Here is a 22,412-nt window from a genome sequence, read left to right as displayed (position 1 = left end):
CCATTTGACCTGTAAATTCACATGTCTGTACATTGCAACGGAGTCATAAAGCAAAGATTTTTACTCCCTCACATTGTGGGATGGATGCAAGATTTAAATAAATTCAAGTATCTCATGTTTCGGGGAAAGTAATTATAATACAATAGAGGTTGTTTCCATTGTGCAAGAGTATTAAATGATTAGTTAAATTCTCTGTATTTTGTTAGCTTGTTGCTGTTGACTTCAGCAGTTGCTTGACTTAAAGCGTTGGGGGTATTCCATACATTAATTTTATGATGTATATTTTTTGATTTTTTTTATTTTTCCATGAAATATTCAGAACAAATTATTCCTACTCGTAAATATTATGTTACCGCCCTGTATTAATTCCATGTACCATTTAACAGACATTTTCAGAGCATTATTACAGGTACTCCGAATCAAGATGTCAAGAAACTCTAAAAGCACCAAATATGGATACTTTTTGAGTACTGTGGTAGTCACTTCTGCTTAAGCATGTATATATGGATACGTTGTGTTCTGTTGAGCCAAAATTCAAGAGTACAACTATTAATTTATTGTGTGATTTATGCCAGCAATGAAGAGTAACATTCAATTCCACTGAGACACGTTTATAATTCCCAAAATGTAATTTTTCCAGCGTGAGAGAAGAGAAAGTGGATCTGTGTATTCTGTGTATATTTTCATGGCCTGTGGATAAAAGATCAAATGCTAATTATTTTAGCTGATGCAGTTTTCTATGATAGAGACTGGCTGTTTTATCATCAAAGTAAGTCATGTTTGCAGAGGGTGATTTCTGATGTTGTTTTCATGTTAATAGGTTCTAACTTCATCATCAAAATCTTCAACACTGCCCATGGCAGAACAGCAGCATCTACTTCAAAGCCTTAAGACGTCATATGAAACTTCCATTTCCATGCCCATTCAATCTAGCCCTGATGTGCCAGGGAGTTTGTGCAATACACCATTGTTGTCTTCCATAGTTAGTCCAACTTCTTCCTATGGTGCTGAGAGTACAACGGATGACATAGGTTCTGGAGAGGATAGCACTGATAATTTGAGTGAAAATGCTGAGGTTGGTAGTAACATCGGTGGAGAAGAAGTGAATATAATTGATGAACTTGATAAAAATATTTTCTATGAAGCTGAAAGCCCGGATGAGGCAGCCCTTGTGTATGCTGCTCGAGTATATGATTTCACATTACTATCCCGGACTCCCGACCAAGTGACTCTAAAGCTTCCTCAAGGAAACCTTCTGACATTTGAACTATTGCATACCCTGAAGTTTGATTCAACACGGAAGAGGATGTCTGTGATAGTTAAGCATCCCATAACCAAAGAAATTGTTGTGTACACAAAGGGAGCAGATTCTGTTATTATGGAGCTGTTAGAGCAACCGGACAAAGGTAAATGAATGTTTAATTTCAACTTTATTGTCATTCAACTATCTGCATGTATATAGCTAAAGGAAACAATGTTCCTCAGGGACCAAGTACAGAACATAGTACATATATCACATATAGCACTTAAAATCATATTAACACAATAATATTAACAGTTAAAAAAGTATTTTGTAAGTGAACTAATTGACATAAAATGCATATATGACATGTAGTTAAATATACAACAGTGTACTGCTACTAACGCGGTCATAAATAATGTGTACTAGGTCATAGCATGGTGATCAGAAGCTTCAGAGACTGGGGGAAGAAGCTGTTACCCATCCTAATGGTCATCCTTTCTTTCCTTTTCATGCTTTGGCTTTCTGGTGTCATCACGTAAGGAAAGGAGCCACCTGATCATTTCCTGGCCTTCAAAAGCCATCGTGCCATGCCTAACAGAATTGTCCTTCAGAAGAGCTCATGAGAGTTGTTTCCTTAGTTGAGTCTTAGTAAAATTGAAGTTTGGGGAAGGAGGTCCACCCCTATTCCTTGTCTTTACTCATGCTGCAAGTAGCACTTCTGAATCAAGAATCTTAAAGTTTATTTCACATGGAGATTTTAAATTTTTCATATACTGCTGATTTAGCTATTTTAATGCCTTGGGTCTTTATGAGTTTTGCTTAATTTGATAGTGATATAGCTCAAAGTGTAGCTCAATTAACTTCTTGAGTTAGAAGGAAAGAAATCAGTTGGATTTTCTTCACACAAGAGTTTCCACAAACTGACAGACATTTGGTGACACTTCATTTGGAGTTCTGTATGTAGTGTCAGTCCAAGAAAGGGTGCCCTTGCTTTAGTGGGAGAGCTTTCAAGCTTTTTGAAGCTGATTCTTGGTATGGAGTGGCTGACCCATGAGTTGAATGAGTTTTGAGGAGTTGAGGGAAGATTGAAAGTTGATGTAAAACAAGTATATAAACTTTGTGAAGGGCTCAGAAGAGGAGCTACCAAGAGGATTCTGGCTCGTTTTAGAGAGACTAGGAAAAGGTAGCAGAATTGTATGTTCTCAGTTGATTTTGTGATGACTATTTTGTCCGCTGTGCTTGCCACTGATCTCAGTGCCAGATCTGCTTTGACTTATGGGCAAGCCAGATCTAACGCTACAGCATGTCCTTCTCTGCAAGGATACTGAAGGAAGAATAGAAAAATGGTAGGAAATGGTCTGGTAGGCAAGGATCGTAAACTTCCAAGAAGAATATGGGGGCTCAAAAGAAAAACTTTGATTTGCTGGGAAAAACAACTTTAGTTAATTAAGTCAGAGTTAACTTAGTTACTTGTCAGTCAAAGCTATCAAAACATTGTACCCTAAACATGACTTGGTACTCTATATATACATTAGTTTGCATATAGAAACATAGAAACATAGAAAATAGATGCAGGAGTAGGCCATTCGGCCCTTCGAGCCTGCACCGCCATTCAGTATGATCATGGCTGATCATCCAACTCAGAACCCTGTACCAGCCTTCCCTCCATACCCCCTGATCCCTTTAACCACAAGGGCCATATCTAACTCCCTCTTAAATATAGCCAATGAACTGGCCTCAACTGTTTCCTGTGGCAGAGAATTCCACAGATTCACCACTCTCTGTGTGAAGAAGTTTTTCCTAATCTCGGTCCTAAAAGGCTTCCCCTTTATCCTCAAACTGTGACCCCTCATTCTGGACTTCCCCAACATCGGGAACAATCTTCCTGCATCTAGCCTGTCCAATCCCTTTAGGATTTTATACGTTTCAATCAGATCCCCCCTCAATCTTCTAAATTCCAACGAGTATAAGCCTAGTTCATCCAGTCTTTCATCATATGAAAGTTCTGTCATCCCAGGAATCAATCTGGTGAACCTTCTTTGTACTCCCTCTATGGCAAGGACGTCTTTCCTCAGATTAGGGGACCAAAACTGCACACAATACTCCAGGTGTGGACTCACCAAGGCCTTGTACAACTGCAGTAGTACCTCCCTGCTCCTGTACTCAAATCCTCTTGCTATAAATGCCAGCATACCATTTGCCTTTTTCACCGCCTGCTGTACCTGCATGCCCACTTTCAATGACTGGTGTATAATGACACCCAGGTCTCGTTGCACCTCCCCTTTTCCTAATCGGCCACCATTCAGATAATAATCTGTTTTCCTGTTTTTGCCACCAAAGTGGATAACTTCACATTTATCCACATTAAATTGCATCTGCCATGAATTTGCCCACTCACCTAACCTATCCAAGTCACCCTGCATCCTCTTAGCATCCTCCTCACAGCTAACACTGCCACCCAGCTTCGTGTCATCCGCAAACTTGGAGATGCTGCATTTAATTCCCTCATCCAAATCATTAATATATATTGTAAACAACTGGGGTCCGAGCACTGAGCCTTGCGGTACCCCACTAGTCACTGCCTGCCATTCTGATAAGGTCCCGTTTATTCCCACTCTTTGCTTCCTGTCTGCCAACCAATTCTCTATCCACATCAATACCTTACCCCCAACACTGTGTGCTTTAAGTTTGCACACTAATCTCCTGTGTGGGACCTTGTCAAAACCCTTTTCAAAATCCAAATATACTACATCCACTGGTTCTCCCCTATTCACTCTACTAGTTACATCCTCAAAAAACTCTATGAGATTCGTCAGACATGATTTTCCTATCACAAATCCATGCTGACTTTGTCCGATGATTTCACCACTTTCCAAATGTGCTGTTATCACATCTTTGATAACTGACTCTAGCAGTTTCCCCACCACCAATGTTAGGCTAACCGGTCTATAATTCCCTGGTTTCTCTCTCCCTCCTTTTTTAAAAAGTGGGGTTAAATTAGCCACCCTCCAATCCTCAGGAACTAGTCCAGAATCTAACGAGTTTTGAAAAATTATCACTAATGCATCCACTATTTCTTGGGCTACTTCCTTAAGCACTCTGGGATGCAGACCATCTGGCCCTGGGGATTTATCTGCCTTTAATCCCTTCAATTTACCTAACACCACTTCCCTACTAACATGTATTTCCCTCAGTTCCTCCATCTCACTGGACCCTCTGTCCCCTAATATTTCTGGAAGATTATTTATGTCCTCCTTAGTGAAGACAGAACCAAAGTAATTATTCAATTGGTCTGCCATGTCCTTGCTCCCCATAATCAATTCACCTGTTTCTGTCTGTAGGGGACCTACATTTGTCTTAACCAACCTTTTTCTTTTCACATATCTATAAAAGCTTTTACAGTCAGTTTTTATGTTCCCTGCCACTTTTCTCTCATAATCTTTTTTCCCCTTCCTAATTAAGCCCTTTGTCCTCCTCTGCTGAACTCTGAATTTCTCCCAGTCCTCAGGTGAGCCACTTTTTCTGGCTAATTTGTATGCTTCTTCTTTGGAATTGATACTATCCCTAATTTCCCTTGTCAGCCACGGGTGCTATACCTTCCTTGATTTATTCTTTTGCCAAACTGGGATGAACAATTGTTGTAGTTGATCCATGCGATCTTTAAATGCTTGCCATTGCATATCTACCGTCAACCCTTTAAGTGTCATTTGCCAGTCTATCTTAGCTAATTCACGTCTCATACCTTCAAAGTTACCCTTCTTTAAGTTCAGAACCTTTGTTTCTGAATTAACTATGTCACTCTCCATCTTAATGAAGAACTCCACCATATTATGGTCACTCTTACCCAAGGGGCCTCTCACGACAAGATTGCTAATTAACCCTTCCTCATTGCTCAATACCCAGTCTAGAATAGCCTGCTCTCTAGTTGGTTCCTCGACATGTTGGTTCAAAAAACCATCCCGCATACATTCCAAGAAATCCTGTTCCTCAGCACCCTTACCACTTTGGTTCACCCAATCTACATGTAGATTGAAGTCACCCATTATAACTGCTGTTCCTTTATAGCACACATTTCTAATTTCCTGTTTAATACCATCCCCAACCTCACTACTACTATTAGGTGGCCTATACACAACTCCCACCAGCGTTTTCTGCCCCTTAGTGTTATGCAGCTCTACCCATATCGATTCCACATCCTCCCGGCTTATGTCCTTCCTTTCTATTGTGTTAATCTCCTCTCTAACCAGCAACGCCACCCCACCTCCTTTTCTTTCATGTCTATCCCTCCTGAATATTGAATATCCCTGAATGTTGAGCTCCCATCCTTGGTCACCCTGGAGCCATGTCTCTGTGATCCCAACTATATCATATTCATTAATATCAATCTGCATTTTTAATTCATCCACCTTGTTATGAATGCTCCTTGCATTAACACATAAAGCCTTCAGGCGTGCTTTTAGAACTCTCTTAGCCCTTATACAATCATGTTGAAAAGTGGCCCTTTTTGTTGCTTGCCCTGGATTTGTCGACCTGCCACTTTTACTTTTCTCCTTAGTACTTTTTGCTTCTACCCTCATTTTACACCCCGCTGTCTCTCTGCACTGGTTCCCATCCCCCTGCTGTGAACTAACGTCCTTTCGCCTAGCCTCTTTAATTTGATTCCCACCCCCCCAATCATTCTAGTTTAAAGTCACCTCAGTAGCCCTCGCTAATCTCCCTGCCAGGATATTGGTCCTCCTAGGATTCAAGTGTAACCCGTCCTTTTTGTACAGGTCACGCCTGCGCCAACAGAGGTCCCAATGATCCAAAAACTTGAATCCCTGCCCCCTGCTCCAATCCCTCAGCCACACATTTATCCTCCACCTCATTGCATTCCTACTCTCATTGTCGCGTGGCACAGGCAGTAATCCCGAGATTACTACCTTTGCGGTCCTTTTTCTCAACTCCCTTCCTAGCTCCCTATATTCTCCTTTCAGGACCTCTTCCCTTTTCCTACCTATGTCATTGGTACCTATATGTACCACGACCTCTGGCTCCTCACCCTCCCACTTCAGGATATCTTGGACACGATCAGAAATATCCCGGACCCTGGCACCAGGGAGGCAAGTTACCATCCGGGTCTCTGGACTGCGTCCACAGAATCGCCTATCTGACCCCCTTACTATCGAGTCCCCTATTACAACTGCCCTCCTCTTCCTTTCCCTACCCTTCTGAGCTACAGGGCCGGACTCTGTGCTGGAGGCACGGCCACTGTCTCTTCCCCCGGGTAAGCTGTCCCCCCCAACAGTACTCAAACAGGAGTACCTATTGTCAAGGGGCACAGCCACCGGGGTACTCTCTATTACCTGACTCTTCCCCTTCCCCCTCCTAACAGTGACCCACTGGTCTGCCTCCCGTGGCCCCGGTGTGACCACCTGCCTGTAACTCCTCTCTATCAACTCCTCACTCTCCCTGACCAGACGAAGGTCATCGAGCTGCAGCTCCAGTTCCCTAATGCGATCCCTTAGGAGCTGCATCTCGGCACACCTGGCACAGATGTGGACGTCCAGGAGGCTTGGAGACTCCAGGGCCTCCCACATCCGGCACAGAGAACAACAAACTGCCCTCACACTCATACTGCCCCTCTCCTCAAATAACAACAACAACAAAAATGAATACCAAACCTTCCTCGCCTCGCCCGTTTCTGCCTAAGCCCGGTGAGCCGAAGCCGTTAAGCCTTCACTCTGCTCCTGGCTCACTCCGCAGCCCGCAAACTACGCTGCCCGCTGTATGAGGCTCTGTTCCTTTTAAATCTTCTGCGCTTCACTGCCCGACGTCACATGCCTGCGCAGTCCCGCCTCTCTGAACGCCGATGGAAAAAAGACCGAAAAATTCAAAAATGTCTTCCTCCGCACTCCCAGACTATTACTATTAACTGTTTTGATTGAACTTTACAAGCTCCTGAGCCAGTACAGCACAAAGGAAATTGTGCAACACTTGGAAAGAGTCAGGGGCTAGAAGTTTGTGGTGGGTGGATGGAGAAATCCAGGGGAAGGTAGAGTCAGGGATTAGATATTGAGGCTTGGGGTGAGGGTTATCTGTTGGCAAATGGAGTGAGAGTGAGAAAGTCTGTAACGGTGAAGAAGTGGGTTGTCCATTGATTGGTGGGCAGCTGGAGAAGGTAGTGGGTGTGGAAATCAGTACTTGTGACCGGATAGATGGTAATCTGATCAAGTGATGGTCTGTTTAGGCACGGGCCAGGGACTTTCAGGGGCACAAAGGAAAGCTGAATAATGAATCTTAATGGGACCCTTGTCTGAGTCTGGGATTGCGTCAGGAGTGGGTTACAAATAGAATTTGCAAATAGAATTGGGCTCTCTAAATAGAGAGCCTGGGTGGAAAATGAGGAGAGCGGTAGTGATAGGGGACTCGATAGTTAGAGGTACAGATAGGAGGTTCTGTGGTCGTGACAGAGAATCCAGGATGGTTTGTTGCCTCCCGGGTGCCAGGGTCAAGGATGCTTCTGATCGCTTGCATGACATTCTGAAGTGGGAGGGTGATCAGCCAGATGTCGTGGTGCACATCGGTACCAATGACATAGCAAGGAAGAGTGAGAGGTCCTGGAGAGGGAGTATAGAGAGCTTGGTAGGAAGTTGAAAAGCAGGACCTTGAGGGTGGTAATCTGAAGATTGCTACCTGTGCCACGTGCCAGTGAGGGTAAGAATAGGATGCTCTGGAGGATGAACAAGTGGCCGAGGAACTGGTGTAGGGGGCAGCGTTTAAGATTTCAGGATCATTGGGACCTCTTCTGGGGCAGGTAGGACCTGTACAAGAGAGACAGGTTACACTTGAACTACAAGGGGACCAATATCCTTTCAGGGAGGTTTGTTAGTGCTATTGGGGAGGCATTAAACTAGATTTGCAGGGGGATGGGAACCAGAGTGCCAGAGCTGACAGCGTGGATGGGGTGAAAATAAATGATGTTAAAAGTTCAAGCAAATCCGCTAATAGAAAGGTTGTGAGTGGTGGTAAAAATCTTCTGAGGTGTATATATTTCAATGCTAGGAGTATCGCGGGGAAAGCGGACGAGTTGAGGGCGTGGATTGACACGTGGAATTATGAGGTTATAGCTATTAGTGAAACTTGGCTACAGGACGGGCAGGACTGGCAGCTTAATATTCCAGGGTTCCGATGTTTCAGGTGTGATAGAGGCAGAGGAATGAAAGGTGGGGGGTAGCATTGCTTGTCAGGGAAAATGTTACAGCAGTGCTCAGGCAGGACAGATTAGAGGGCTTGTCTACTGAGTCCTTATGGGTGGAGCTGAGAAACAGGAAAGGTATGGCCACATTGGTGGGGTTGTATTATAGACCACCCAATAGTCAGCGAGAATTGGAGGAGCAAATCTGCAGAGAGATAGCAGGCAACTGCAGGAAACATAAAGTTGTGGTGGTAGGGGATTTTAATTTTCCATATATTGATTGGGACTCCCATACTGTTAGGGGTCTAGATGGTTTAGAGTTTGTAAAATGTGTTCAGGAAAGTTTTCTAAATCAATATATAGAGGTACCAACTAGAGGGGATGCAATATTGGATTTCCTGTTAGGAAACGAGTTAAGACAAGTGACGGAAGTTTGTGTAGGGGAGCACTTTGGTTCCAGTGATCTTAACACCATTAGTTTCAACTTGATCATGGACAAGGATAGATCTGGTCCTAGGGTTGAGGTTCTTAACTGGAAGAATGCCAAATTTGAAGAAATGAGAAAGGATCTAAAAAGCGTGGATTGGAACAGGTTGTTCTCTGGCAAGGATGTGATCGGTAAGTGGGAAGCCTTCAAAAGAGAAATTTTGAGAGTGCAGAGCTTGTATGTTCCTGTCAGGATTAAAGGCAAAGTGAATAGGAATAAGGAACCTTGGTTCTCAAGGGATATTGCAACTCTGATAAAGAAGAAGAGAGAGTTGTATGACATGTATAGGAAACAGGGAATAAATAAGGTGCTTGAGGAGTATAAAAAGTGCAAGAAAAGACTTAAGAAAGAAATCAGGAGGGCTAAAAGAAGACATGAGATTGCCTTGGCAGTCAAAGTGAAGGATAATCCAAAGAGATTTTACAGGTATATTAAGAGTAAAAAGATTGTAAGGGATAAAATTGGTCCTCTTGAAGATCAAAGTGGTCAGCTATGTGGGGAACCAAAAGAAATGGGGGAGACCTTAAGTGGGTTTTTTTCGTCTGTATTTACTATGGAAACTGGCATGAAGTCTATGGAATTAAGGGAAACAAGTAGTGAGATCATGGAAACTGTACGGATTGAAAAGGAGGAGGTGCTTGCTATCTGGAGGCAAATTAAAGTAGATAAATCTCCAGGACCTGAAAGGGTATTCCCTCGGACCTTGAAGGAGACTAGTGTTGAAATTGCAGGGGCCCTGGCAGATATATTTAAAATGTCGGTGTCTATGGGTGAGGTGCCGGAGGATTGGAGAATAGCTCATGTTGTTCCGTTGTTTAAAATAGGATCGAAAAGTAATCCGGGAAATTATAGGCCAGTAAGTTTGACGTCGGTAGTGGGTAAGTTATTGGAGGGAGTACTAAGGGACAGAATCTACAAGCATTTGGATAGACAGGGACTTATTAGGAAGAGTCAACGTGGCTTTGTGCATGGTAGGTCATGTTTGACCAATCTATTGGAGTTTTTTGAGGAGGTTTCCAGGAAAGTGGATGAAGGGAAGGCAGTGGATGTTGTCTACATGGACTTCAGTAAGGCCTTTGACAAGGTCCTGCATGGGAGGTTAGTTAGGAAAATTCAGTTGCTAGGTATACATGGAGAGGTGGTAAAATGGATTAGACATTGGCTCAATAGAAGAAGCCAAAGAGTGGTAGTAGAGAATTGCTTCTCCGAGTGGAGGCCTGTGACTAGTGGTGTGCCACAGGGATCAGTGCTGGGTCCATTGTTATTTGTCATCTATATCAATGATCTGAATGATAATGTGGTAAATTGGATCTGCAAATTTGCTGATGATACGAAGATTGGAGGTGTAGTAGACAGTGAGGAAGGTTTTCAGAGCCTGCAGGGGGACTTGGACCAGCTGGAAAAATGGGCTGAAAAATGGCAGATGGAGTTTAATACAGACAAGTGTGAGGTATTGCACTTTGGAAGGACAAACCAAGGTAGAACATACAGGGTAAATGGTAAGGCACTGAGGAGTGCAGTAGAACAAAGGGATCTGGGAATACAGATACAAAATTCCCTAAAAGTGGCGTCACAGGTAGATAGGGTCGTAAAGAGAGCTTTTGGTACATTGGCCATTATTAATCAAGGTATTGAGTATAAGAGCTGGAATGTTATGATGAGGTTTTATAAGGCATTGGTGAGGCCGAATCTGGAGTATTATGTTCAGTTTTGGTCACCAAATTACAGGAAGGATATAAATAAGGTTGAAAGAGTGCAGAGAAGGTTTACAAGGATGTTGCCGGGACTTGAGAAACTCAATTACAGAGAAAGGTTGAATAGGTTGGGACTTTATTCCCTGGAGCGTAGAAGAATGAGGGGAGATTTGATAGAGGTATATAAAATTATGATGGGTATAGATAGAGTGAATGCAAGCAGGCTTCTTCCACTGAGGCAAGGGGAGAAAAAAACCAGAGGACATGGGTTAAGGATGAGGGGGGGAAAGTTTAAAGGGAACATTGGGGGGGCTTCTTCACACAGAGAATGATGGGATAATGGAATGAGCTGCCAGATGAGGTGGTAAATGCGGGTTCTTTTTTAACATTTAAGAATAAATTGGACAGATACATGGATGGGAGGTGTATGGAGGGATATGGTCCGTGTGCAGGTCAGTGGGACTAGGCAGAAAATAGTTCGGCACAGCCAAGAAGGGCCAAAAGGCCTGTTTCTGTTCTGTAGTTTTTCTATGGTTTCTATGGTTTCTAAGTGGTTTCTAGATACAGTATGAAATGCACATTGCTGAAAGCTATTGCTCATGTCCAGGCCTTTCATGCAAAACAAATTATGCGTACTGAAGAACCCAGAATGAAAATCACAGGGCTGGGTAGTCTCTGACTTGTCATCCACATTTTCAATTTCATCAAAATTGGGTCATATAATGCATGAAAGCATGGAGCTGTTTGAGTTACGGATTTTTTTCTTACTGGGGCTGCAATTTGTGTTGCGAACATCAACGCTGCCAAACATGGTTGAGTTGATTTTTTTTCTCATTTACCAGATAACATTGAAGAGCAAAAGAAGCAAAGAAATATAATTGAAAAAACACAAAAGCATCTGGATCAGTATGCAAGTAATGGTCTGAGGACACTTTGTATTGCAAAGAAGGTAAACTATAAATTCTGAAGGACCTTGTTTCACTATAAGTACCATATTTAGGAAATGCTCTATTTTACGTATATCATTTGTTTGATCAATCCTTATTGGTTTCGTTGCAAATATCCTAACAGGCATAATCTGCATCTCAGTATCAGAATCAGGTTTATTATCACTGGCTTCCATGACGTGAAATTTGTACTTTGGCAACAGCAGTACTGTGCAAAGACATAAAAATTACTATGAATTACAAAAATAAACACTGTAAATAATGCAAAATAAGGACTAACACGCTAATTCTATGATGGTAGAGGGGAAGAATCTGTTCCTAAACTGTTGTGTGAAAGTCTACTTTCCTCCACCAGTGCTGGTAATGAGAAGAGAGCGTGTCACAGGTGATGAGAGTTCTAAGTGATAAACGCTGCCTTCTTGATGCACCCACCTCGTAAAGATGTCCTTGGTGGTGGAGAGGTTTGTTCGAATGGCAGAGCTGGCTGACTCTATAATCCTTTGCAGGCTCTTGTGACTTGTGTCAATTTCAATAGAGAGAAATGTTCTAATTTACTTCATCAATGCGTAATTCACAATAAAAGTAAGTCGTTCAAGAAGCAACAGTAGCCACGGAGAATCGTTTTATAAACTTAAATGGAATAGTTGAGACCTTAAACAAATTTTGCGTGACAGTGCTGCAGCTGGTAAGACCACTGCCTCACAAGAACGGAGATGTGGATTCAGATGCTGTCATTTGGAGTTTGCCGGTTCTCTCTGTGGCTGTGTGAGTTTCCTCAGGGTGCTCCTTTCTCCTTTCCCCTTGCCTATCCCAAAGACAGTGGATTGGTAGGTTCATTGCCATTGGCCTGAGCACATAGTAGGTGAGTGGTAGGCAGTTAGATGGATGGAATTTGAGGAGAATGTGGTGAGAATAAAATATAAAAGGAAATCATATAAGATTAGTGTAAAAGAGTGGTTAATGGTCAGCTTGGGCTAGGTGTGCTGTAGGGCCTGTTACCACATTTATTTTTATATGACCATAAAACTAGTGAAAATTGAGTATCCTCAGATACTGGATGAATGGATCATCTCCCTCTTTGGAAATGAAGAGGAAGAGGGTTTATAAAGATTGATAGTGGTGTAGAAAAAGATTGGGAGATATCAGAGTTCATAAGAATGATCATGAGAGGATAAGAAATGGGAGCTAAAGTAAGCCAAGCAATTCCTCGCATCTGCTCTGTTATTCAATAAGATTGTAGCTATTCTGATCCAGGGCCAACTCCTCTCTCTTCCTTGGTCCTAATACCCCTTAATTTATGAATTATCTAGTGATCTGTTTATCACAATGGTGACTATAATCAATTGCTGTAGTCATGGTTCTCTGTAGTAAGTAATTCTAGAAGTTCACAAAGCAAGTGTATTCTACGAGAAGGTGATTGCTTCTATTAATTATGTTGTTCCTGGATCTTCAAGAAGGTTCTAAAGCCTAAGGTGGTCCTTTTGGACACCAGAATACCTAATAGATATGGTTTGAAATGTTTACTTTACTAAGAAACTAACCTTCTTATTCTATGGAATAGAAAATGTTTTTGTATATTTCTGAAGTATTTTTTGATGGATTTCATCACGGTGATGAATATTTGGAATTAATTGCAACAAACAGCTGAAGAGGCCAAGTCAATGGGTATTTTTAAAGTGGAGGTTGATATGTTCTTGATTAGTAATGGTATGCAAAGTTACCAGGAGAAGGCAGGAGAATGAATAATAAGCCAGCCATGATGGAATGGCAGAGCAGGCTCGAAGAGCCGAATGGCACAATTTTGCTCCTATGTCTTATTGTCTTATAGTGATTAAGGAAGCTAATTTCCTGTGATTACACCATTTTCAACATAAATCCTACTTTACTAAATTAATACTTTTAAATATGCTAAGGAATATTATTGAAGGCAAAATATTAAAGACGTATCAAGGACGGGAGACATGGATTTAATTATTCCCATCTCTGGTTTCCAGTGCCTGTAATCCAAGTATCAATTGAAAACAACAGTTTCACTTGGCATAGTCAACATTACTCATTTCATCACAGTGCTGATTTTCCATATGATCTTAATCATGTTTGCATTGCACTGATTAGCAAAACGCAATTCATCCTGGGTTTCAAATCCTAGTTCTTGTGCCAATACATAAGCCGCAGACAATATTCTGTACAGAAAAATATTTATTTTATGTAATACTCTACAGGGTTCAGAAGATCAGAACTATCTATCTGACCATCCTCAGTTGCCCCAGCTCTATGTCAAACAATTTAGCATGCCAGATGATGATTGTATAACGTATGAGGGGTGATTGATAAGTCCGTGGCCTAGGATAGAAGATGTCAATTTTAGAAAACCTAGCACATTTATTTTACAACATAGTCCCCTCCTACATGTACACACTTAGTCCAGTGATCATGGAGCATACGGATCCCTTGTAGAAGTCGGTGTTTTGGACCTCCAGTAAGTGGTCCACAGCAGGAGTGATTGATAAGTTTGTGGCCTAAGTTAGAAGGAGAAGATCTATACAGCTCTCGTTACATGCATGTGAGCTCAAGTCTTTGAGTGATTATGCAGAAAGTTAGAAGTTAATAACTCATCTCCTTCTACCTTAGTTCACGAACTTATCAATCACCCCTGCTGTGGACCACTTTCTGGAGGTCCAAGATGCCAACTTCTACAAAGTGTTGGAGCTGGAACTGGATGAACTCCGGGTCTTTCGGGAGGCTGAAGGGGTGATAGATAGGACATATAGAGAGGTAGTTATACCCAAGGTGCAGTACAGAGCAAACTGAGTGACAGTCAGTAGGGTAAAGGGGTTAAGGAACCAGTGCAGAGTACCCCTGTGGCCATCCCTCTCAACAAGAGGTATATCACTTTGGATATTGTCGGTGGGGGGCGGGGGGGAGGGAGGACCTAACAGAGGAAAGTCACAGTGGTCGGATCTCTGGCACTGAGTATGCCTCAGAGACTTAGGCAGGAAGGGGGACAAAGAGGCAAGCTGTGGTGGTAAGGGATTAGTAGTTAGGGGAACAGACAGGAGATTCTGTGGGTGAGAACAAAATTCCCAGATGGTATATCATATGAAGAGCATCTGATAGCTCTGGGCCTGTATTCACTAGAATTCAAAAGAACAAGGGATAATTTCAAATGGTGAAAGAGTTTGATAGAGTGAATGTGAAGAGGATGTTTCCTATGGTGCGAGAGTCTAAGCTAGAGGACACAAACCTCAGAATATAGTGGTGTCCTTTTGGAATGGAGATGAGGAAACTCTTAAGCCTGTGGAATTTTTTGCCACGGGCAACTGTGGAAGGCAAGTCTTTATGTATATTAAAGAGAGAGGTTGATAGATTCTTGACTGGTCAGGGCATGAAGGGATACAGGGAGAAGGCAGGAGTTTGGGGCTGAGAGGAAAAGTGGATCAGCCATGATGAAATGGAGGAGCAGACTCGATGGCTTAATTCTGCTCCTTTATCTTATGGACTCACAGTCTTATGGGTAACTTTTCGGTCAAAAGGAAAAGTAATTTAAACTTAAGTTCATTTTGATATATATATTCTGGTACTAGTTTTTTGTTCTGTTTGTTATTTTTGCTTAGGTCTTGACTGATGGTGAATATGAAAAATGGGCTAATTTAAGGCATGAAGCAGAGACCAGTATTGACCGTAAGGAACCATTGATTATGGAAACTGCACTACAAATGGAAACAAATTTGAAGTTATTGGGTAATTTCTATGATTATACTGTATGCTTAGATAAATATGAACAATAATTTGGTACATCTTCTCTGTTTTAGCCACCGTTACAGTGTCTAAGAAACACTCAACTCAAGTTGAAGTTCACGTTTATTGTCATCTGACTGTAGATGTGTGCAACCAAATCAAACAGTGCTCCTCCGGACACAACATATATCACACACCGCACATAAACCAAAATATTATACTGTAAATAAGTTAATAAAATATAATTCAAAATGCATGTAGTAAAGCATAGCACAGGTAAGCAGTATAGTATACAGCTTATTGTCTGAGTGATGGATATAAATATGATATTGAGACAAATCCTAGTGGCCTGAACTCACCAGCCAAAATCTCACCTACTGTTACCCCACTAGTTACCACTTCCACTTGCAGAGAGTATACCCACCTCTTTGAAGCATCCTGGATTTCATTGAAATGGTATTTACCAGCATAATCGGGATCTCTAGGTTTCATAAGACCATAAGATATAGGAGCAGAATTAGTCCATTTGGCCTATTGAATCTGCTCCTCCATTTCATCATAGCTAATCGAATTTTCCTCTCAGCTACAATCTCCTGCCTTATCCCTGTATCCTTTCATGTCCTGACCAATCAAGAATCTTTTCTAAAGATCTTACCTCCATATCAGTGTACCAGTCAAAGCATTGTGATACTATTACAGAATTGGATGCCTCAGTAAGACTTTCTTTTGGTCCATATCAAATGAGTATATGTATCCTGTACTGATAGTAGAAACAATTTTGCCAAACCCCATAACAAATGGCTAAAGAAAGATCTACATTGTTTGGAGTTAAGAAGAATAAGGGGTATTAAAACATGTTTAAGAATATAACAGGGCAGATGATGAGGCAGTTCCACTGGTACTACTTACGTATTTGATGCCCATTACATTGAGGGCACTTAGGGCAGCATTTAAGGTCCTCCATCTCTTCCTGTCTTTGGCTATCTTCTATATTGTGCACCAGTTATGGTTGAGGGTCCTCATTTCTGCCTCTGCACTACAGCGCCAAGTTGTCTATGGTCTCCCATATTTCCTCCACCCTTCAGAGGTCAAGTGAAGTGCTATCTTGATGATCCAGTTGGCCTCTCATCACATGCCCAGTCCATCTTCAACATTTTGTCATGATGACTGTGCTCCTATCCTCCTGATTACACTGAAGGAGTAGGGTGTGGTTGGAGATACTTCTTGGTCAGAAAATGTGGAGGATCTTCCAAAGGGTCATGGTGTCGAATGGCAACGGCTTGGCAAAGTTGCTCTCCCTCATGTGCCAGGGCTTTCACTAATGCCCTGTATATGTAGCTTGTAATGAGGCGTTTCTGCAGTTATTTGTGCTAGTTTGCCAGTATTGTACATGGTTTGTACATTCCAAAAAACAGTTTTGGTCTTGGTCTAGGCAGTGTTCAGGGTTTCCTTCCTCATGCCAGTGGCTTCCTCTTGGTTTTCACTACTGTGAGCCATGCAAGCCTTGGGTGGATTCTCAGGAATACCGTTGCACACAGACATGGAAGGAATTTTCATTGCTGTTTCAGTCACAGTTTCTGGACCAGTCAGTGTTGTTAGTCCTGAACTGAGCCCCGGAAACTGGAGGATCGATGGACCATTCTTAATCTGGCCTCTACCCATACCCATTGACCTGTTTGGCATGGTGACCCTACCACAAGCCAGAGCACAAGGCCCTGACTCCAGCATAGTTCTCCAGGTCACTGAGGCATGCAAGTCTCCAAACCCTTGGAGCTTCCACAGGTTGAAGAACTTTAAACAATAGCCATTGTTACAAGATTAGGAGGCATCATTTAAAACTAAGGTGTACAGGTGTTTGTGCAGAAAATATCTTGAATTGGAAGGTTATGAAGGCTAGATCATTGGAGGTGATTAAAATGGAAGTAGATGTATTCTTGAATGATTTGAAAATTGAGGGCAATGGGGTTCTGACACAGGTAAGGCCTAGAGCAGATCAATCATTATATTGAATGGTGAAGCGGTGTTGAAGGGCCGAATGGCCTACTCTCACTTCTGCTTTCTTATGTTCTCATACACCTAATGCCTGACCCTTTAAGGTAGGTTTCCAGCTACAAATGAACTGAAATATAAATAATCATTCCTCAAAATGATAGCACATTCATCCATCAAAGCTTAGCATCTGTCTGCTGTGCAGTATTTTGATTTATGGCAGTACAGGTACGTGATAAAATTGTCCCTCTACTGTTTGTTTTCAGTACTCCACAGTATACATTCCTCCCTAATGTGCTTTTTTTGGATTTTTCTGTAACTGACATTTTTTTTAACCTTCCATGTTGAGATATTCTAAAGTCAGATTTGTCTTGGGCTTCATTTGCAATTAGGTCACTGAAAAGTATCAAGATGACTAAGCTGTTATCTGAAAGTCTGCAGTAGAATCATCTTTTACAGATGTTGGGTGAATTGTGAAGGACTTGCTCAGAGAAATGGAGATTTTATTTTACTTTTCACACCTCGTATCGGCACCACGAGCTGCCAAATTGAAATAATTCATTGTGTAAACCAGATGGTTCAGATCAATCTCAAATGTCCTTGTATCAGCAGAACATCTTTGCTGCTAAAAATAATCAGCATTAACTGATAAGTTAACAAGAGTCCTTCTCAAAGAGATGAGGTTTCAATCTGATTCCCCTTTATTTTCCATGATGAATATTCTCTTTTTCTTTATTAATAGCCATTTTGATTTATTCCCAAATAATATATCAAATAATAAAGTGACAGAAAAGTTTTTGAGGCTGTTCAATTTAAAAGCATTGCCTGATTTAGTTTCAGCTGAATTAGCATTTTCTTTGTAATCATGATTCCATTTGATGCAATCATTTTTGTGCTAGTCGTGGAACGTGACAATAATTCTGCAGTTTCAGTAGCAATCATTTTGATTGTTCTTCATTAATATTCAAAAATCAGGGCACCTATTCATTGTACTTAATCAAGTAAAACTGACTTCTAATCCACTCAGACATACATCCACTCAAATCCAATGGAAAATGATTTGCATTACTTGGAAAATGCTTTGGTTTTAAATAATGGGACCTTGGGAGATAAACAATAGCCGATATTCCAAATTTAAACTTTGACTGTCCATCTATTAAGTCGCAACAACTATGTTGCACAATAATTTGGTTCTAATGCATGAGAGTAAATGCAACAATACAAACTAGTTTTGAAGTTAGTGTGAGTCACTTCCAGCTACCACAGTATCAATATGCCAGCATGACCAGCAAATCAGCTGCACCTCTTCAACATCTGTTTCTCCCAGAGATGCCAGCAAGTGAAATTTTGGGACTGTTTGTGACAAACTAATACCACATTTATCTTTCTATAACATTTCTTCAGAAAGACGTTTAGAACCATCATACAACAGCTAATGCGTAATTACATACTTTGCAAGTTATCATGCTCATATACAAACAAGAGAAAATCTGCAGATGCTGAAAATCCAAGCAACACACACAAAATGGTGGAGGAACTGGGCAGGCCAGACAGCATCTATGGAAAAGAGTACAGTTCACGTTTCAGGCTGAGACCCTTAGGCAGGACTCATACAGTTGAGACTCTTATTTGACAGTCTCTGTTTCACGCTGTCTGTGGAAATGTTATGTTCTTGTAAAGCAGGCATGCCACAGATCTCCTCTCGCCAGTGGAATTTCAGATGCAAACACAAAAATGCACTACAAATATTTTCATCCTTTTTTTCCATATGTTAACCCTTTTGAAAAAGTGTTATAGTAGTTTGCATTGAATTAATTGCTGAGATGGGGCATGTAAAGTTCCCATCAGGAAGCTGTTTTATCATTGCCATGGTTTTCGTGGAGATAAATGCCATATTCTGAAGACACGCTTGCCATAGGAATTGCACACACAAGCTACGTAAACATTTGCCATGGAGGCACTGGAAAATATGAGGAAAACAGCAGTCTCCTGTTTGTTTGTTTATGCACTCTTAAACAATGGGCGGAATAGATCGAGTCATGCACCATGACAGAGCCCATGCCACTGAAAGATACGGAATGAGCAAGGGACTTGGCATGAATTTGTGATGTGAATTGTATAAAGAGTCTGCAATCAGTGATGGAGCAACTGGGGAAGTTTCCATTATCCAGTGTATTACAAACTGAAGCTGGCTAATGCTGTGTGCCAAGCAACAGAATCACTGTCCTATTGCTTTGACATCTTACTGCAGTCTTTCCATAATGGGTGTCAATTTTTTTTGAGCGTGCTCAAGATTGTAAATTGCATGCACATGCTCCAATTTATGTCAATAATGAGCAGGCATGTGGTGTGTGTCTTAATACACCAGTATGTGCTTGACCAACAGCCAGGAAATCAAAAGCCATGAAATCATAGGATGTCCAGGCTAATTTCTCAATGAGTGCAGTTTTACCTGAAAATAAATTTAGTGAGATCTAACACGGGAAAATTGTTTATATCCCTTAGTTACCCAGGAAAAGCAGACAGTAACAGATCCATTGTATTTTCTTGGCTCATGTGAGTTCAGGTCCTAATCCAGATACTTGTGCATCTAGGCTGACAGCTTTGTGTTGTTCTGAGAGTGTTACATTATCAATGATTCTTCTTAAAACTGAACACCTTAAACGAGATCTTGCTTGATCTTCCAGAGAGTTTCAAAAGATTCTTTGGCATTAAATTATGAGCGGGTATGGATAGATAGATGCAAGCAGGCTTTTTCCACTGAGGTTGGGTGAAACTAGAAATAGAGATCATGCGTTAAGGGTAAAAGGTGAAATGTTTAACGGGAACATGAGGGGGAATCTTCTTCACTCAAAGGGTGGTGCGAGTGTGGAACAGCGCAAGTGGCGGATATAGGCTAAATTTCAAAATTTAAGAGAGATTCAGATTGGTGCATGGATGGGGGGGCCGTGGCCCTGGTACAGGTCGATGAAGCTAGGCAGATTAATAGTTTGGCATGGACTAAATGGGTAGAAGAGCCTTTGTCTGTGCTGTAGTGTAGTGTTCTATCATTCTATGACAATTTGAAGTAAACCAAGAAAATTATTTTAGTATTTCAGCCACCAAAAATCCTCACCTATTTTATTACCCTTTGTCATTCCTCACTGTGTGCTAATTGGCTGCAGCTCTTAAATTGACCCAGTGGTGACTTATTTAAAATGTATCTCATATAAATTTTGGGGGGCATTGCAGTAGCATCAAAGCTGCCCTATAAGTGAAAGCATTTTCCTTTATCTTTCTTAATAATTTTCAAAATTGTCTTACTATCAGTATTATACCTGAAATTTAAACTCCCTCAAAGATTAACATAAATGTCTAGTAGGTGAAAAGCGACATAGCTTCTGATTCCCATGATAGCACAATCAATTTCTTTTCCTCTTCTTTCCATTTCAAAGCTTGCGATCTGTCACATTTTCCATTTTGTAGTATTGTTACAGAACAATGAACACACAGCCAAAAGAGTACTTTATAGTTCTGAAGAACTTGGTGACATCATGTAATGGCTTTTATTTTCTTTCTATCAAAGGTTCAAAGGTTCATTTTATTGTCAAAGTGTTCATGTACAATACAACTCTGATAATTGTCTTCTCCAGATAGCTATTAAATACAGAAAGACCATGTGTGTTGATGAAAGAAAAGACATTAATTCCACCTCCCAGCATGAGAAAGAAAAAAAACTTGCAGAACCCCAAATCCCCCTCCCCTGCAGCAAAAAAACCAGCAACAATAACATTCCCTGACCCCATCACTTGCAGAAAAACAACGATAACAGTCCCAACCTAATCACTCACAGAAAAAGCAGAGACAATACCAGTCCCCAACCCCGCTCACTCGTAGAAAAGAACAGCGACAAGCACCAAACCCCCCCTTACAAGAAATTAACAGCTCACCTACCTGCTAATCAGCCACAAGAAAGAAAACATCAAACAACTGAAGGAAACCAAACCAATGTACAGTCCAATAATTACATAAATCTCAGCAAACCTGAAACTTTTTCGTCTGCATGAGAGCAGAGCAGCTGCATGAACTCAGTCCTTCTGTAAGGAGTGACCACCAAACCAGATCCAAACCCCGTCAATCTGGGGCCAAGTGCACGGATCCGGCTGCTGATCGTCTCTGCATTCACTTCGATGCTTCAATCTTCCTCACTGCTTCCAGATAGAGTCATTCATAACCTCGTGCCCCATCTCTTGTCTTTTCCATGAGTCAGCTTGTGTTCTCAGTCCTTTTTGGCCTCCCTTCCCCCACCCGTCTCTAATATCCAATTTTTGTCATGTGCAATAAAGTCATTTAGTTGCCAGATAAGGAATTAGTTGAGAAACTTTTTTAATAGTTGGTCTATGTACTTTTGTAACAAAAGGTGCAACAGGAATTGAAGATCGTCTTCAGGATGGTGTGCCAGACACGATTGAAGCCCTTCAGAAAGCTGGCATATTGACTTGGGTCCTCACAGGAGATAAACAAGAAACTGCAGTATATATTGCCTATGCATGTAAGCTTCTGAATCCAAATGATTTGATCTTCACTCTAAATTGTGAAAACCAGGTGAGAGTGGTTTTATATTATAATTATTACAATTAATAATTGAATACAAGATTTGGAGATAATGCTTCAGTCAAATAGTGTTTTTCAGAGTCCACATATGGACAACCATACTCAGAATTAATCTCCTTACTTAAAGAAGGATATTTATGTGATGGGCATAGTGAATGTGATTGGAAGCAGTTCAGAGAACATGAACTATATAATGGCTAGAATGGTAAAATTGTCTGTTGAAGAGAGATTGGCTTGTGTGTACTGCTGTGAGAGGAGAATGGATTGAAATGCACAACACTTTAAAGAGTTTTGACTGGAGGATACTGCTTCCTGAGAGAGCAACTGGAATTTGTGTTTAATGTTATTTTTAAAAAAACAAAAAAAAAACTATTTAAAGCAGAGTAGAAGTGTTTTTTTTCACTCTGAGTATTGTGGGTCTTTGAAACCCTTGCCCTCAAAGAGCAAATAAAGAAGAGTTTTTGAATATTTTAGTCAGAAACAGATTCCTTCAAACAAGAGGTGAAACGTTAATACAACTGGGCCAGGAAATCTAGAAGAATGT

General features: G+C 41.2%; 1 protein-coding gene across 1 annotated transcript in view; it reads left to right on the top strand.

Annotated features, from left to right (window-relative positions):
• Positions 1-22,412, top strand: part of LOC140200980 (phospholipid-transporting ATPase VB-like) — a 98,601-nt gene that overhangs the window by 56,811 nt on the left and 19,378 nt on the right. Inside the window, exons 11-14 of the mRNA XM_072264618.1 lie at positions 821-1,406; positions 11,444-11,550; positions 15,163-15,289; positions 21,675-21,859. Coding sequence (XP_072120719.1) covers positions 821-1,406; positions 11,444-11,550; positions 15,163-15,289; positions 21,675-21,859 — 1,005 coding nt within the window. The remainder of the gene's footprint in view (positions 1-820; positions 1,407-11,443; positions 11,551-15,162; positions 15,290-21,674; positions 21,860-22,412) is intronic.

The sequence above is a fragment of the Mobula birostris genome, chromosome 7 (assembly GCF_030028105.1).
Source record: "Mobula birostris isolate sMobBir1 chromosome 7, sMobBir1.hap1, whole genome shotgun sequence".
Classification (NCBI taxonomy): Eukaryota; Metazoa; Chordata; class Chondrichthyes; order Myliobatiformes; family Myliobatidae; genus Mobula; species Mobula birostris.
Note: the sequence above shows the minus strand (reverse complement) of the source record. Positions and strands in the feature narration are given on the sequence as shown.